Here is a 17,745-nt window from a genome sequence, read left to right as displayed (position 1 = left end):
GGTATGTGAAAAAAGCAATGACGTCTCGTTCAACATAGTCTTAATAAAACTGTATAATCAAAAGATGGATAACAACTTTGAATTACATTCACAAACAACTAAGAACTTACTTTATTAAATGTGCTTTTTAGTTAAAAAAACAAACAAACATTTATTGTATTTTCAACGCACTTTTTTAATGTTAAGCACTTTGTGACATTATGTCTGCGAAAAGAGCAATGCAAATAAAGCGCCCTTACTTATGGCCCAACCCTAACCATCACTGAATAATTTGAATGCTTTGTTTGGCTAGGACTGATGACAATTATGGTATAGCATTTAAATAAAATCAAGTGACTATTGAAGCTGTCAGAAGGTCTGGTCAATGTGATAGGTACGCATGAGACAAGTCACCGCATCTCTGCTGGCGTCAGAATTGCAACAAATTATCTCCTCATAGTCAAACTCGGTCTATCGATTATTACCACAGCTGGAAACAACCAGACCAACGTGTCCATTTTTAGAACACAATTCTTCGACTCTCTTTTTTTCCTGTGTATTTCATGGCGCCTGAAGTCCATGCATGTCTGTTTAGAAAACCCAGCCCGGGTTACCAAGGAGAGGAGGGTCAGTCTTGCGTTGGGGTTTGGAAAAAGATGGAGGAAAATCACAAATGAGAAAACTCAGGGTCATGCATTGCATTTCATTCCCCCTCTTTGTTTAATTTATAATCAACATGACAGCTGAAGCAAACTAAAATCTGCGTACATTCAGTCTTGCAGAAAAATATAACAATCTAAATAAGACACAGCATTATTGCGCCGAGAATAATATGGGAACTTAAAGCAGATGTCTAGGTCAGTCTGTTGCTCATCTAAGTCGAAACCAAGGGCAGAGACAACAACTTTTTCAACAAGAACCCATGACTTTATCTGATGTGTAATGGTCGATTCTCTCTTTGGTTTTATCCCTTCTCAGATTATCCATGAGCCGCCACCAACTGCGGAGGAGAGTTCGGTACGAGCGCCACGCTATCACACTCTATCTGTTATTAAGTTTATTCTGATATTTTTAACCTCAACGAGCAAGCGCTCTCATTCTCTCTCACCCCTGAAATGAAATTCCACACCCGTCTCTCAAATGCATCGCGTGTGAACGCCCTCCAGTATTAACAGTGGAATTCAGACATTTCCAACCCATCCCACTTTTATAACTGAATTCAATTTATAGTTTCAATCTCACAGTATTGTATACCCAATCAATCGACCAGAAATATCCAACTGCATGTATTTACACTGATTATACTGCTTATTCCTGACACCAATCACGTGGTATGCTTGTCCAGATTTGACAACATGATAGATAGATGATAGGCCAGATGGTCAACATATTACAAGTAATTAACATCATAAGATTTTCCTCTTGGCACTCTTTATTTTCCTTGGAGCTGTCAACGATCACACACCGACAGAGAAAAGCAAGGATGGATAGAGGAAAGACACTCCAAGTGTGGAAGCCAAAAGTTGTAAATTAAATTAAAAAAAATAAAATAAAATTATAGATGGCTAAAGAAACTACACTCGAAGTATGGAAGCCCCAAAGTGCCCCAAAATAAATAAAAATAAAATTTTCTTAAAAATTGTATATAATTATTTTGAAATTTGTACTTGAAATCCGGGAAAATCATTAATTAAAAATCCAAAACAAATTTAATTAACACATTTAACAAAGTCCAATCTAATTTCAAAACGTCTTTTCCATGATGATTTTTATTTCAGAAGAATGACTCCTTTTGTTGTAATCCTGTGCTTGACATATTCCGTGGTTCTTAACCTTTTTGAACCAAGACACTTTCTTTTTCAATAAATGATCTCTAGACGCACAGTCTATCAATAATGTTAAAATATTGTTTCCAGGTTCCATGTTTTTTAATCTTAGATTATCAATATCATCACTGTAATTTAGGATTTCATTTTATTTTTAACCTGTTTTTCAAGCTTTGTCAAGTCATGTTTATTTGTATAGCCCTTGATTACAAAGAGTCTCAAAGGGCTGCACAGACCACAGATTATTGCAAACCACAGACTATTTGATCTTGTTTTTTTAAGAAAAATAAAGAAAATAGTACTTAAAAACCAAAACAAAAAATGTTTTACTACCTTCTAACTTTTTCCAGATTTTTCTCAGTAAATAAAAAATAAAATTAGCAAAATGTGGCCTTCTTAAGCTTACATAGAAGACTGCTTTAAAAAACACCCGTTAATAGAGTCTTACGTGCAAGTCTTAAAGAACAGTATGGACTACAGACTACCTTCAAACTATCCCTGATCAAAAATCTATACGAGGGCAGGAAAAACTCAAACATTTCTGCATGAGGAAAATGAAGAAAACCTTGAGAAAGGGCTGCACAAGACTTCTATCCTTGGAGGGCAGCCCCACCCCAAAAAACACAATTCCCAAACAATTTAAAAAAAACTGTATCTGTGGAACATTAATAAAGTCAGGACTGGTAAGCACCTAAGCCCTAAACAACTCTGATGTTAGTCAATAACAATTGCCAGTGGATAAAATACAGTACAAACCATACCTTTCAATTACGCAAAACTACATAATGTGTTTATCATTCAAATCATTTTTTTTGGCCTAGTTTAGAAACTGCATAGTATCATACTGACACGTACTGTTATTGTGAATAAAATATCTAATTAAAATGTATTCAACACCTGGTATGATGCAATTCAGTTTAACACGGCAGCCAAAAGTAACCATAGCGACGGAGACATATCAGTAAGCTTAAGTTCCCAACAATGAAATGGTTCGGCGGCTATAAATCCTCTCATTTCTTTGACATCCCTATAGGACGATGAGGACGATGACACACCAAAGAAGAAATGGCCCACTGTCGATGCTTCGTATTACGGTGGACGAGGTGTTGGGGGAATCAAACGGATGGAGGTGAGAACAGAGTTTCAAGTATCTCCGACTTGGGACTTGGTCAGTTCATTGAAAATCCAAGTGGTTTTCCAGGTCCGCTGGGGTGAGAAAGGCTCCACTGAGGAGGGAGCAAAGCTGGAGAAGGCCAAAAATGCAAAAGTGAAGATGCCTGAGCATGAGTATGAGCAGTCCCCCACGCGGATTCTCAACAATGGCATGCACAAACCCCTTGGATCCCACAAGTGGTACTCTCCCATACAGGTAACAGAATGGAGACTTTGCTCAAAACGTTCTTAAACATGGCATACTCACCAACACTAAAGCATTATGGTTTAGACTACTGCTCTTTTCCTCTAAAAATGCCTACTCCAGGGTTAAAGTACCGCTCTAGATTCTTAAGGACGTACTGATGCTGTGTTTTATGGCCCAACTTTCAACTGTCAAAATGACGGACGGACTTAAAAATGTTCTAGTCAACCCTTAAAAAGATGACGTCCATGATGGAAAGTTGTTGGTTTATGCAACTAACCTCTGCAGACACAGAAATATAAAAGATGTAAATGTTTACACGGTCTCATTTAACTTAGATTTTGTTACAAAAGACAGGTTTCATTTGTTATCATAATCACCTCTCTTCCTCCTGAGTCCTCACAATTTTTCCCCTTTTTGAGCAATACATTCCGCGTCGCGCACTCGGCTTGGCGTGCCCGCAGGCTTGGCGTGTCCCCGTCCACAACTGCGTTGCGCAAAAGGGGGACGGGGTCTACCGCCCGCGCGGATCCTCCACTAAGAAAACTAAACAAAGAATAATTACAGATGAATAATTAATGAAACACTCAGCAAGAGAGAAGCCCTGCTCACAAATAAAAAATAAAATTTTGGGTTTGATCCGGGCTCAGTCCTGCAAATCCGGTTGATTGGTTGGGCTTGGGTTTGGTCGGGCTGTATTACCTGCAGGCCTAGGTCGGGTCGGGCTGGATTTTTTTAAGGCCCCATCTCATGTTTTATTAATGTTAAGTGGGAACATAAAAAACTATTTGTGACCAGAAAAAAACATCTAAACCTGGTATGTACAAGTAGATCTACTGCTTCGACACAGCAATACCAGCATTGATTTAACCTCTTTCCGAGCCAGCATGAGATGTTAATAGAGACCAGGCTCCTGTTGAACTGATCTCCAGTGAGTTGGGCTGCATGACAAGAATTTTTTTAAGGGAAAACAGCTGTGTTGCCTCCCTTAATCCTTAGGGCATGCGTTCCGTTAAAACATGGAAGAGAAGATGCATAGTGTTGTTGGATGTAGACTGGGCTTGATATGTTTAGTGGCCGTTTAGTAGCGCGTAACTCTGTTATAACACTTCAACATCTGTTTCACGAATATTCACATTTTACCTCTTTGATTTCTGTAGAGCAAGCTGGATGCATTGTGGGCTCTTTTGAGAAAAGCTTACAATCGTGTGTCTGTCATGAGACCGCATCCTGGCGATAAGGTAAGATTACCACACAAAAAAGAAAAACTAAACTCATTCTGTTGGTGGAAGGTCAGAAGGTGGTTACTCAGTTTAATGTACCTGCTACCATTGGGTGGAGAATTCTTTTTTTCATTCCGCTCCCTATCAATTTACATCATTCGCATAAAAAGGCTAACATATTTGTATTAAATAGATAACACATTTTAATTGGGCCCAAACTAAAAATGCATATTGACAATCTATCATATTCACAGTAAAGTGGCTAAAAGTGTAAGTAAAAAGTTTTTCCTAAAAATATTTTTTTCTCACGAGCACCAACTAGTCTAGCCAAGGCATATGGATAAGTACTATATCTGTAAAATATGAGTGAAAAACAATCCTCTCAACACATGATGTAAATACAAAAAAATCTCCTAATCAAATATCCCGAGGCTGTCTATTTACTACGGTAACAACAAAAGTGTTTCGTATTGAAACCAGTGGTCGGCATTCCCTGGGCTGCACACCGGAAGTGGGCTTTAGTTCATCTAGTGCTGGGCCACAGAGAAAAAAAAGAAAACATTGCCTTAAGAACGCACACTTCATGGTTGTATATTGCTGCAATTGAGCAACGTATGATCAGTCGCTGAATATTGCTATCCTGATTTGCTCAGATTTGGTTGCAACGGGAATCAAACGTGGATTGCAGGGGTGAGAGCACCAAATCCCAACCACTAGGCTACTGGGATTAGGGGGAAATAAATTGCAATTTATCTCATCATCATTCTACTTTTATTCACAGAGCCATGTGGTACAATGTTGTAATGAACATTATGGGAAAGAGTTTAGCCAAAACAACGTTGTATAATGTGGTACCATTTGCTCAGCATTGGATGCAATGGGAATCAAATCTGGATCTCAGAGGTGAAAGCGCTGAATCCTAACCAACAGGCTTTGAGGATTAGTGATAACAGTGGAAACGGCATTGCATTTTATCTCATCGTCACACTAGTTTTACTCATAGTGCTCATAGGGCATTATGGGAAAGAGCTCAACCAAAACAGTAAAAATTGTGTGATGATGAGATAAAATCTAAAATGATGTTTATATAATAGCGTATTGATTAAAAACTCATAGGTAGAGAAATATGTATTTATTGTTTATTTCTTAAGGCTCACCTTGCGGGAGCTGACATCATTGTCAGCCATCTTGCTACTTAGGATACCACCAAAAACTTTGTGAAAGGCTGGGAAAAAAACAAATAATAATTAGTTTGTGTTATTCCTTGTGCTTTGTAGCACTCGTTTTCAGTTGCACTATGGTCTAATATCACACAGTGTCCCTTTAATCCACAGGTAAACGAGCTAGAGTTTAAGTGTTTGTAGCCCAAGGCAATCTGTATCCCGATTTCATTTTCTGGACCTAGATTCTCTATCTCTGTTTACAGCATTGCAAAAAAATGTGTGGGCCTCCATGGAACGATTGACCCCAATTTGAGAAACGTTTCGTTTGGGAGCACCTCACGGTTGAACGATTGGTAAACAGGGAGTTAACAGGGAGTCTGACGTCCGACTGCAGTGCAAATTCATGTCAAGGGAGAGATGTCTGCTCAAATCATTACAGGAAAAAGACAAATCTTGCTTCTTAAAACAGACAACTGTGCGATCAAAACCATAACAGTAAACTTTGTGAATTCTCGACGTGCAATTTAAAGGAGCAACTACGAATACTATAGGAATCACATTCAATGACCTATTTTAAGGTTTAACTATAAAAATGCTCACCATATTACAGCATATGCTTACTGACTTCTATAATATTTTCTTATTTTTTTGCATTTTTTAATCATTTATTCAGAATCCACCCTTCAGGATTGTATGTTTACTGCCAATAGTTGACATTGCTCTTATCTCCCTCTCCTCCCACCCGCACAAACATCCATTGAGAAATAACACAAGGCTTTGTCCTCTGATGACTTTGGCAGAAATCCTTTCAGTGCTTCAATTCACACTGTAGCCACACTTTAGGAGGCATAGTTGCATTAAAAAACATTTATAACTCTTTAGAGATGGTGTTAAACATTTTGGCACATTTACAATTTTGACAGTTTAGCCAACTTGTAAAGCAGCCATGAAACATTGGACCGGCTTTTTAACCCAGGCTGGGCTTTATAAAGGCCTTTACATACACATGGACTATATGTATACCATCTGTTTGATTATTTTCACAAAACTGTGTCAGGTGGCACACAGCTGTGTTTACACTCAAGTCCAACTGGGAGAATGGAACAATGTGAGTCATTGCTTCATCTCAAGTGTTGCTCAGTTATCCCACAAGGAGAGTTTAAAGGGGTAAAAATGCTTTTTTTTGCTGTTTTCGTTTGCATGCATACAAGTATGCATATCTATCTATCTATCCCTCTATCTATCTATCTATCTATCTATCTATCTATCTATCTATCTATCTATCTATCTATCTATCTATCTATCTATCTATCTATCTATCTATCTATCTAGATAGATAGATAGATAGATAGATAGATAGATACTTTATTCATCCCCGAAGGGAAATTCACTTTTCCAGCAGCATCCCTAAGCTGAGAACAATCGAAAATAACTGAGAACAATCGAAAATAACACGGGAGCTGCTGGAGTGGCTGCCATTCGTGACGGCGCCGGAGAAACGATTCAATTTGAATCATGTACAAACAAACAATTGAATCATGTACAAGAAACGATTCAATCTGAATCATGTACAAACAAACAAACAATTGAATCATGTACAACAAACAAACAAAATATTTATGTTTCAATAAGTGGAGTGTTAATAAAATGGGGGGAAAATAATTTCTGATACTGATATAACCAGGTAAAACTAATTTTAAGTTACCTGTCCAAATGAATGTTGTGCCATCTCACCTTTCCCACTCTCTCTGCTCGCTCCTGAAACTTTATCAAATAGTCCAAAATTTTACCTCATCTTCTCCGCTCACCTCGTCGTCCTCTTCTCCACTCTATCTATCTATCTATCTATCTATCTATCTATCTATCTATCTATCTATCTATCTATCTCTCTATCTCTCTATCTCTCTATCTCTCTATCTCTCTTTCTATCTCTACATCTATCTAGCTCTCTATCCATCTCTATATCTATATCTCTCTCTATCATTCTATCTATCTCTCTATATCTCTCTATATCTCTCTATATTTATCTTTCTATATCTATCTATATATCTATGTCTCTATATCTATCTCGACCCTTTTATCCATCTATCTCTATCTTTAAATCTATCTATCTCTATCTATATATCTATCTATAGAGTGCTTCGAGGTCTTAAGATTTACCCACAATGCACTGCTGGCGGCCGTTTTGGAAGTCCACAAAGCTTTTCACTTCATTGTTATTGTTCAGCGAACCAGTTAGATTCTACATTGTAATGCCGAATACGTGCGTTATTGTTGGCTGTTGTAGCCGAGGGGAAAAGGGTGGGAAGGGCTTCTTTAGACTTCCGAAGTGTGTTTACAATCAGGGGATTGAAGCTCAGGAGAAAAGTGAACGGCGAAGACGAATGTGGCTGGCAGCTATCAACCGGTCGAATTTGCCAAAGCTTGACTGTGTTCGTGTTTGTTCTGACCACTTTCTGACAGGTAAATTGAATTATTTATGATGTAGAAATAAATTTTAAAAAGGTTATGGGACATGTGTACTTCATGTACATCTGTCGACACCATTCAAGTATGGCTAGGTTAAATACTGTGTGCACAGACACATCCCGAACCCAACCAGACACAAATCTGTCGTAAGCTTCCATAGTTTTGTAATTTTGAAAATCCTTCAGTTCACAAAAGGGACTTGGGTGGAAAATAAGATAGTTAACAAGTTCGATGTAAGTCACACACGGCAACAAATCGGGATCAGACTTCCAGTCCTTGTTTTTAATTTTGTAGGGATCCAATTTTCCAATAAAATGCAACTTCGCAGCGTACCGCTCGCGTGCTTGCTTGTCTAAACTCTCCACATAGTTTTCCATAGTGTTGATGGACAAAATCCGTACACAAACGAAGCTAGTTGAGTAAATAAATAGACAAACTGAATAAATATTTGCTCCTCTCGCTATCACCGCTTGTAATCGACAGACTTCCAAGATGGCGGCACGAAGCCGTGTTACTATTTTTAGCACAAAGCGCGGAGCCCTCTATATATAAAATCCAAGGAACACTAAGGTAGATACCGTTTCACGATTATCAAACCTATAGAAAAATATTGACTCGATAACAAAGATCAATAAGAAATGTATTCTCTGTGTTTTTCTCTTTTAGTAGATCTGGGGTGAATCAAAAAATCATAGTGATTGTGCTCACTAAGGACAATTTTTTGATAAATGGCCACTTTTTTTGGATGTTTTTGTTCACATGTATGCTTGTGTGGAAACTTATAGAACAAAAGTTTAGATAAATAGATAGATAGATAGATAGATAGATACTTCATTCATCCCCAACAGTCTCCTTTGTTGTTTATTAACAGATTAACAGGATGCCCTCGGGGTGCTTTGTTGTAGTTTAGCCACAGCGGAGTGGATGACGTCTCACACGCTAGTCCAATATGGTCAGCAACATTCAGTTTAGGTTTATGTAACCTTTACCGGTGTCCAACATTCAGTTTACAATAATACATACTCCCATCAGGTAATCAATATATTTTATTAGAATTTTTTTTTTCCTAAAAACTTTAGTTAAGACGATGTAGGATGATGTGTATTGACAAAAAAGAGCTGATAATGCCACAAAAAATGGAATGAATTTTGTCTTACCCTCTGATTTTTTTCAAACCAATTTAGCAGACCAACCTGACTTGATAGAGAGAAACTGATGCTGATTTCCTGATTTGGCAGAGGAAAGAATCTCAAGTATCTGTTGTAGAAATTTAGAAAACATTGGAAAACAAAAATGTTGGCTACTTTGAACCCAGCTATTATATTCAATCAGCCTTTATACTCTTCACTATAATGTATTGTGTTTTTCTTTGTAGTAGTAGTAGAACTTAGACTTCTTTTTCGGTATTGGAGAACTTGTATAATGATTTGTCATGATTACTCATTGCCCTCACCTGTACCCGCTCGTTTGACCCCAGCTGCTGCTCGTTGCCTGATTGATTCCGCTCCTATTCAAACTCGGTGCTCCAGTCACTCCTTGTCGGTCTGTCAGCAAATCTCCGCATTTGCACGGCAAGCACTTTGACTCTGACTTCCGTCTGTCCCGTCTTCATCCGTATCCAACTCGTCTGCTCCTGATTCTGATCGTCTCCGGCTATTGACCCGTTTTTGCCCATCGATAACGCTCTGATCTCCCGCTTCAGCTGTTGACCCGTTTTTGCCCACCGACCACGCTCTGATCTCCCGCTCCGGCTATTGACCCGTTTTGGCCATTTGACGTACCGATCTCCCGCCCTGGCAAATCCACTCCCTTCCGCAGCTGCTTACTCCTCCTGTCCGGATCGCTAGCGTTTGTTTTCTCGCACCTGACTTCCTCGATATCCTAATGGACTTTTGTGTGAAATGTTACGCGTTTGGGTCTACCATTTGTTCTGGTTCTGACATGATTAGAAGTTGTGTATTTTCAGATAATCAACACACCCATAATCGTATACAGAAGCACTTTCTGCAATATGTATATATGTCAGTATTATGGTGGTCATAACCAAGTCTGGCTATTATAGTCATTATAGGTATTACTAATGAACACAGTACTGATTGATTGCCTGATTGCTTGATTGATTCTTGGATTTATTTATAAAGTCACACTTTAGTTTCTCCAGGACTACTTTCTGACACATGTTTCCCGAGCTGTGTAATATGATGTGATTGTAAACAAGTATTAACACATTTGAAAATCAATTTTGTGCGTATTTTTCTTTTTTTCCAAATGCAGTATAAACTTTAAATAAAGAGTAGTGGGCTTTATAAGCGGGCAGCACGGCAGCGCGGTGGTTAGCGCATGTGCGGCACAGTTCTGAGGTCATGGGTTCAAATCCAGCTACCAGCCTTCCTGTGCGGAGTTTGCATGTTTTTTCCCCTGTGCTTGCCTGGGTTTCCTCCGGGCACTCCGGTTTCCTCCCACATTTCAAAAACTTGCATGTCAGGTAAATTGGCTGATTTAAATTTTCCCTAGTTGTGAATGATTGAGTTGTCTGTCTCTGTGTGCCCTGAGACTGGCTGGCAACCAGTTCAGGGTGTCCCCTGCCCACTGCCCGAAGATAGCTGAGATGGGCTCCGGCACCCCCGCGACCCTACTGAGGATAAGCGGTGCAGATAATGGATGGAAGGATGGATGGATAGATGGGCTTTATAAGCATTTGTACCTGTCCCTCAGAGGCAGGATTTTATCAGTTATCTGTAGGAATAAACTGTTATAGTGCATCACTAAATATATAATACCAAAAATGCAAAAAAAACTCGAGAATATACTTTGCAAAAAAACATCCTTAAACCATTCACATTTACGTCTGCAGATCTCATTGAGCAAACAAAAAGTACCTACCGGTAGTTGATGGTAGAAATGGTCGTGTTATGCAACCGGCACTAAGATTCCATTTATCATTATTAAATCTTTTGGAAGGTTTTTTGACTTGAAAATTCGCTCAGTAATGTTTTCTCTTAGGGGAGGCCTGTCATAATTTGCTCTTTGAACATTTTATCCCGAGAGCTTTAAAAATTATTGCGTAGTCGTAACACACACACACACACACACAAAACACACACACACGGAACTCCACTAATAAAAACATTCCTGTTATTAAATCTAATGTTCAAGCATTCAATCATGAAGTCTACCAAGTTTTGGAATTTTGGAAAAACATACAAACAGGGGTTGAAAATTAAACTATATTGTAGTCAAGCTTGTTTCCAGCAAAGTTACACTTGCTCTCAATTGCATGTACTTCAAATTTTCCATCATAAAAGATAATGGAGGGCGGCACGGCAGCTGAGTGGTTAGCATGTCCGCGGCACAGTTCTGAGGTCACAGGTTCAAATCCAGCTACCAGCCTTCTTGTGGGTAGTTTGCGTGTTCTCACCGTGTTTGCGTGGGTTTCCTCTGGGCACTCCAGGTTCCTCTCACATATTCTAAAAACATGTGTAACCGCGTTGTACGTGTCCCACCAAAGATCCACATTCACGCTGGACTGGATGATGAGGTTTTTATTATTACAGTTCTGCAAATGGATGAGTCACAACATTAGCTTTTTCTGCTGGGTCTGATCTCTTTGATCTCTTTGTAGTACTCTGGTAAAACTGACAACAAAGCATATCAAAGAGCTGTCTTTTCACTTTACAGAAAATACATTTTAGAATATCACAATACATTTATAAATCTTTGCATTTTAACAAGATACTTTTAACAAGAGATCGTATAGTGGATTTTTAACGTTTACAATGAATTCAACATGTTTTTCTTTACTCTGAATTTTAACCAACATCATCCTTTTTTTAATGTATATGAAAAATAGGAATAAAAACAATAATGAGTATAAAAATGGGTACAATTTACCTGCAAATGGATGAGTCACAACATTAGCTTTTTCTGCTGGGTCTGATCTCTTTGATCTCTACAAGGGGAATTAATATTTAGTAAAACAGAAACAAAACGAAAATAAACCTAAACAGCTTGACAATATCAATCACATTACTATGCATGGTGAGAGATTTCTCAGCTGGGGTTATAAAGTTTAAAATTAACTTATTTTGTGGAGCACCAAAAGATATGTCTTACCTTTGTAGTACTCTGGTAAAACTGACAAAACCCCGCCTCCTGGTCACATGTTAGAAGCCAAACCCCACCCCATACCAGCAGATGGCACTGTTGGACTCAGCATTGCAGGACATTTACCAAAAACTATACACATATTTTAGCAGGAATTTCAATAAAATAAAAGTTATTATTACACCCGTTACATACACCCCCCTGAAATTCTGCTAAATATGGGAGTGCTACACTAAACAGAAAAAAAAATCACATGCCAAAAAGGCAAATACTGATGAAAAAGAGGACACGAAAACTGGTACAGTATTACATGGAACAAACTGAAGTGCATGTCAGTTCTAAAACTCTCCCAAAAAGGAGTGTGAAAAGAAAGGAGGCGATCAAACTCCTAACTAAGCACAGACTCAAAGATGCCTGTTACATCTCTGAAATATCAAACATTGTTCCTGTAGTTGTAAGTGCTCACATAGGCACAATTCTTGTTTCTTACTCAAGCTTTGTTACTCAAACTGAAAGTGCATCTCTACTGAACTTAAACTAGGAACTTGCAGATATTGCGGACAGAGGATTGTCACCTACCACATGGTCATTCATCTGACAAATAAGACGACTAGGAGGCCTGATGGACTGGCGGACCCTAAGACCATAACGGTTAGGTTGAGCGCAAATAACCTGAGCTTGAAGGTCTGGGGCAGTCAAGTCTAAACAGTCAGTATCAGGGGAGTCTGCGTCCAGATGGTCAGTGTTCAATGGGGTCTCGTCTGGGAGACCCATACCCAAAGGGATCATGTTTTCAGAGCACTGTGATGGGCTTTCCGTATTGTCACTTGAAGTATGGTCAACATCTTGTTCGGGGATGTGCTGACTTCCTCGAATGGATGTATCAACACTGCGAGAGTCGGACTGGGCATCAGATCTGCTGTCTAGTGAGTTATCCTCTACCTCTGGATGAACTTGCTCTTCACCTGCCTGTATCACCCAGTTTACTGTACGGACATCACTGTCTTCAACCGCGTCAGGTAAATCAGGGCATACATCACTTCCATGCATAGCAGCGTCAGACTCTGAGTGTTCAGATTCGCTGGCCAGATCATCCTCACAGGGCAAGAAGCTAACAGAGAGCAGCAAATTCCTGTGAACTACCTTCTCTTTGCCCGTCAGACAATCCTTGACTCTGTAGACATTGAGATCAGGCTTGACTGATATGACTTCATACGGGGTTGACTCCCACTTATCTGCAACTTTGCGTTTCCCCGGGGCACCTCTGTTGGCGATCAACACCCGGTCTCCCACGACGAGAGGTGATCCTTTGGCCCTACGGTTGTACAGCTTGGCATGACGAGTCTGTTCTCTGAGAGTATTCCTCTGTACAATTTGAGCAGCTTCATGTAGATCTTTCTTCAGATGGCGTACAAAGTCAGAGTAGCTGACAACAGCATCATTGGTATTAGCATGTTGAAACATGACATCGACAGGGAGACGAGGGATCCTACCAAACACTAGGTAAAACGGTGCAAACCCTGTTGTCTCATGCTCTGTGCAGTTATAGCAGAATGTGAGCTGCTGCAGCATTTGTGGCCACTTTGCTTTGGGCTGAGGGGGAAGGGTTCTGATCATATCTCCCAATGTTCGGTTGAATCGTTCTGCGATACCATTTCCCATGGGGTGGTACGGAGTGGTATGGGATTTCTGCACCCCTGCCATCTCTAGAAGCTCTTTGATCAGTTTGCTCTCAAAATTAGCTCCCTGATCAGAGTGGATACGCCGTGGGAAACCATAGACAAGGAAGAAATCCTGCCACAGACGGCGAGCAACTTGTTTGGCGGTTTGATTTCTGCAAGGGAAGGCGTGCGCCATCTTGGAGAAATGATCAGTTACGACCAGGACATCTACAGACTTGTTCTCTTGCTCAGCAGTCCAAAAGTCTATACAGACCAACTCCATAGGCTCAGAGGTGACTATGTTCTTGAGTGGTGCACGGTTGTGTGGTTCCGGTGTTTTCCCTACTACACAGCGCTGACAGGGTTTGACATAATTCACAACATCACGTTCCATGCCATTCCAGAAGAATCGTTGCCTCACCAGAGACAAAGTACGGTTCTGGCCTTGGTGACCTGCTGAGTCATGTAAACCTTGAAGGACTTTCTGTTTCAATGAATCAGGCACCACAAACTGGAAGATTTTCTTGGCCATGTGAGGATCTTTCCTTATTTTGTAGAGCATGCCATTCTGTATGGTGAGTCTGCTCCAATGCTTCAGTAGTTTCATCACACTAGGCGACTCGACAGCTCTCTCACGCCTGGTAGGTCTCTTGTGTCTATGCACAAAGTACATGGTTCTGCTTATTGTGTTGTCCTGTTCTTGTAAACCAACAAGCTGACTCTGTGGGAGTGCCGTTGACTGATCTCCCTTCTGCAGAAGATTAAAGTTGGCATCTGTTCCCAGCACTTGACCCACGCCACCAGTGGACTGAGCACTGAAGACAGCAGCAACCTCTTCTGATGTCACAGAACCATTGGAGCCTGATGGAATTGCCCTTTTTACTGACTCGTCTGATGTCCCAGCACTCTCGTCTACAACAGCGTGACAATTGTTGGATACTCTGAACACCTCTTGCACAGTACTGTTGTTCACCCTGTTGACTTGGTCCAAGAGCGAAGTATAGGGCTCGGTAACAAGGCGATGACCCACACATGACCGTACAAATGGCTCACGGCTCAGAGCGTCGGCTACGATGTTCTTTGGGCCGGGAATGTACTTCAGGTCAAAATTGTATGCAGCTAGCTTCGCTACCCACCGCTGTTCACACGCATCAAGTCTTGGTTTGGTCAAAATGTATGTAAGTGGGTTATTGTCGGTCCACGTGGTAAAGTGTCTTCCTTTCAACCAATGGCTGAATTTATCACATACCGCCCATTTCAAGGCAAGAAATTCGAGCCTGTGTGCAGGGTAGTTGAGCTGGGAGCGAGAGAGCGTCTTACTTGCAAAGGCGACTGGTCTGGCTACTTTTCCACCAGGTGGCAGCTGTGACAGGACTGCTCCAATCCCATCAAAGGATGCGTCGACAGCCAGAATAAACGGCGCATCAAAATCTGGGTGGGCCAGAGTGACACCTGTCACGAGGTCGTGCTTCAGTGTTTCAAAGGCGTTCTGGCATGCATCGGACCAATCTGCAGGCGTCAGCTTCACTTGACTTTTCTTGTGGGCTCTTTTGCGCTTATGCTTGTCACCAGATTCATATGTGAGCCTGAACAGAGGTTTTGCCTTCGCAGAACATGCTTCAATGAAGCTTTGGAAATACATCACCATGCCTAGAAAAGATCTGATTTTACTAGGGCATGGCGTCTTGCCATCCGACTCCATTAGATCAGCGACTTGTACGTCATTTATCGCTCTCACTTTCTCGGGGTCAGTCCGAATTCCATCCTCACTGATGACATGCCCAAGAAATTTCACAGTCCGCCTGAGGAAAAAACACTTTTTGGGTGCGAGCTTGAGGTTGTGTTCCTTAAGGCGAGTAAACACCATCTGCAGGCGTTGGAGTGCAACTTCCTCTGTGGGGGCAAACACCATCAGATCGTCGAGGTAACATAATAGGCTCATGAAATTCTGATCACCAAATCTTGACATCATCATCCTCATAAATGTTGCTGGGCTGTTGCAAAGTCCCTGAGGGAGCCGGTTGTACTCGTGAAGGCCGAATGGTGAGGAGAATGCCGTGTACTTTTTGTCGTCAGGGTGCAAGGGGACATTGTAGTAGCCTGACGTCAGATCCATTGTGGAGAAAAAGGCATTTCCCCCAAGTGCGGCCAAAGCATCAGCTTGATGCGGTAGTGGGTAGGCATCCTTTATGGTTCTTGCATTAAGCCTTCTGAAATCAGTACATACCCTTAGTTCTCCATTCCGCTTCCATATGAGAACAAGCGCAGATGCATAGTCGCTAGTCGACTTCTGAATAATTCCTTTCTCTTCCATCTCGTTCAGAGTCGTCCGCAGTTTTTCATACTGACTTGGTGGTATACGTCTGTAGGGTAGACGGAACGGCTTATCATCAACAAGGTGGATACGATGTACAAACTCTTTGGCCTCTCCACAGTCCATCTTATGGCGAGAAAAGATTGACTCGAATTGTTCGATGATATGAAGGAGCTTGTCTTTACACTGCAGCGAAACCTCACATGACTTCAGGTCAATGTCTTGCAGTCCCAGAGCTTCCAATGCACGCATCATGTCCTCTTCTGACCTGGGTCGGACCTCTTTGCTCTGTACACTCTGCACGTTGCACTTGACCTCCTCTGCATTGGGCAGGTCTTCCGCTGCGATACAAGAAGACACATCTGCAATTTTCCTGTTTCTTCTCAGCACCACAACTCTGTCCGTGGGATTAAAGACTTTAACAGGCACCCATCCATCTCCCCAGAGTGGAGTAACAACTCGTCCGACAAGGACTTGTCTGGGCGCAGCCTTAGATTGGGTTGGCTCAACGACCACTGTGCTGCCCGCTGATGCCCCGGCCAACTCAGGTAACTTGCCCCAAATAACGTACTCGGTCCGTGGATTCAGCGTCACGCAACTCTTGATCTTTACTGTCCCTACCTTGTCTGGAATGCAATCACCTCTCCATCTCTCTGTGTTGGAAAGCATTGACAGGAATTGACTGTGGTTATCGGACAGACCGTTGTCAGGAGTGGAAACTAATCTCCAATAGCCATCAGTACTTTTCAATTGAGTCAAAATATATTTGATGGCATTGCTGCCAAGGATCATCTGTTCTGTCTGGCCTGGCACCACCATTACTGGTATTATCATTTGGCACCCGTAAACTGTGACGTGAATGTCGTACATATCTCTGGGAGAAACTTGGTGTCCACCGCAGCCTACAATGACATAATCATCGGCCGTGTAACTCATCATATCAGGGAATTGCTGCAGGAGGTACTTAGCTGTGTCCTCACTTACTGTACAAGCCATCGACCCGCTGTCCAACAGCGCTCTGAAAGTGGGGCCTTCTTGCACAAGTACAGGTGTGTAAAACAGTTCGTCAGTCTCCGCTATTCTCTGAAACCCCTGAAAGATCAGCTTCTTCGATGGAGGTATCTTGTTGCTATACAACTCATAAATTGATTTATTGTCTTGCATGTCAGGCTTCACATTAGTGGTGGGAGGTATACTCAGTTGATCTGCACTGTTCTCCCCTAAGCGCAGATCAGTTAGTTTCCCTGAGGCAGCGGGACAACTTTCGTCACTGGACAATCACGTCGAGAATGCCCTGGGGCATGGCAGTGAAAGCAAAGGTTTTTGTCTCGGCAATGAGAGAGAGCACTGTGTTCGACTTCTTTGCAAATGATACATGGCTTGGCAGTGAAACCATTTATTCTGGCTCCAGGTCGCCTGGTTGGAGCTCCCCCTCTCTCTTGAAACTGGTTCGAGGTAACACGTCTCAGAACTTTCTCCAACATACTAATAACGTCCGTTAGAGAGACATACTGTGGGCTCGAAGTCTGAGGTGGCTCGTGCACGATGGTTGGACCATGGTTCACCTCAGCTTTGTGTACGGCAATTTCCGCTCTATTCGCAGGTTGTTGTAGGGAATCTGCTTTGTAGCTCTTCTCAGCGTGGTATTC

General features: G+C 41.4%; 1 protein-coding gene across 1 annotated transcript in view; it reads left to right on the top strand.

Moving 5' to 3' along the window:
* The window catches only part of antxr1a (ANTXR cell adhesion molecule 1a), a 42,180-nt gene that overhangs the window by 16,134 nt on the left and 8,301 nt on the right, over positions 1-17,745 (top strand). The window contains exons 14-17 of the mRNA XM_088335798.1: positions 958-996; positions 2,839-2,934; positions 3,007-3,174; positions 4,323-4,403. Of these exons, the coding sequence (XP_088191924.1) occupies positions 958-996; positions 2,839-2,934; positions 3,007-3,174; positions 4,323-4,403 (384 nt within the window). The remainder of the gene's footprint in view (positions 1-957; positions 997-2,838; positions 2,935-3,006; positions 3,175-4,322; positions 4,404-17,745) is intronic.

Source organism: Urocampus carinirostris, chromosome 5, assembly GCF_059441175.1.
Source record: "Urocampus carinirostris isolate Australia breed hairy pipefish chromosome 5, RoL_Ucar_1.0, whole genome shotgun sequence".
In the NCBI taxonomy this organism is placed as follows: Eukaryota; Metazoa; Chordata; class Actinopteri; order Syngnathiformes; family Syngnathidae; genus Urocampus; species Urocampus carinirostris.
This window is presented reverse-complemented; position numbering and strand designations above follow the sequence as displayed.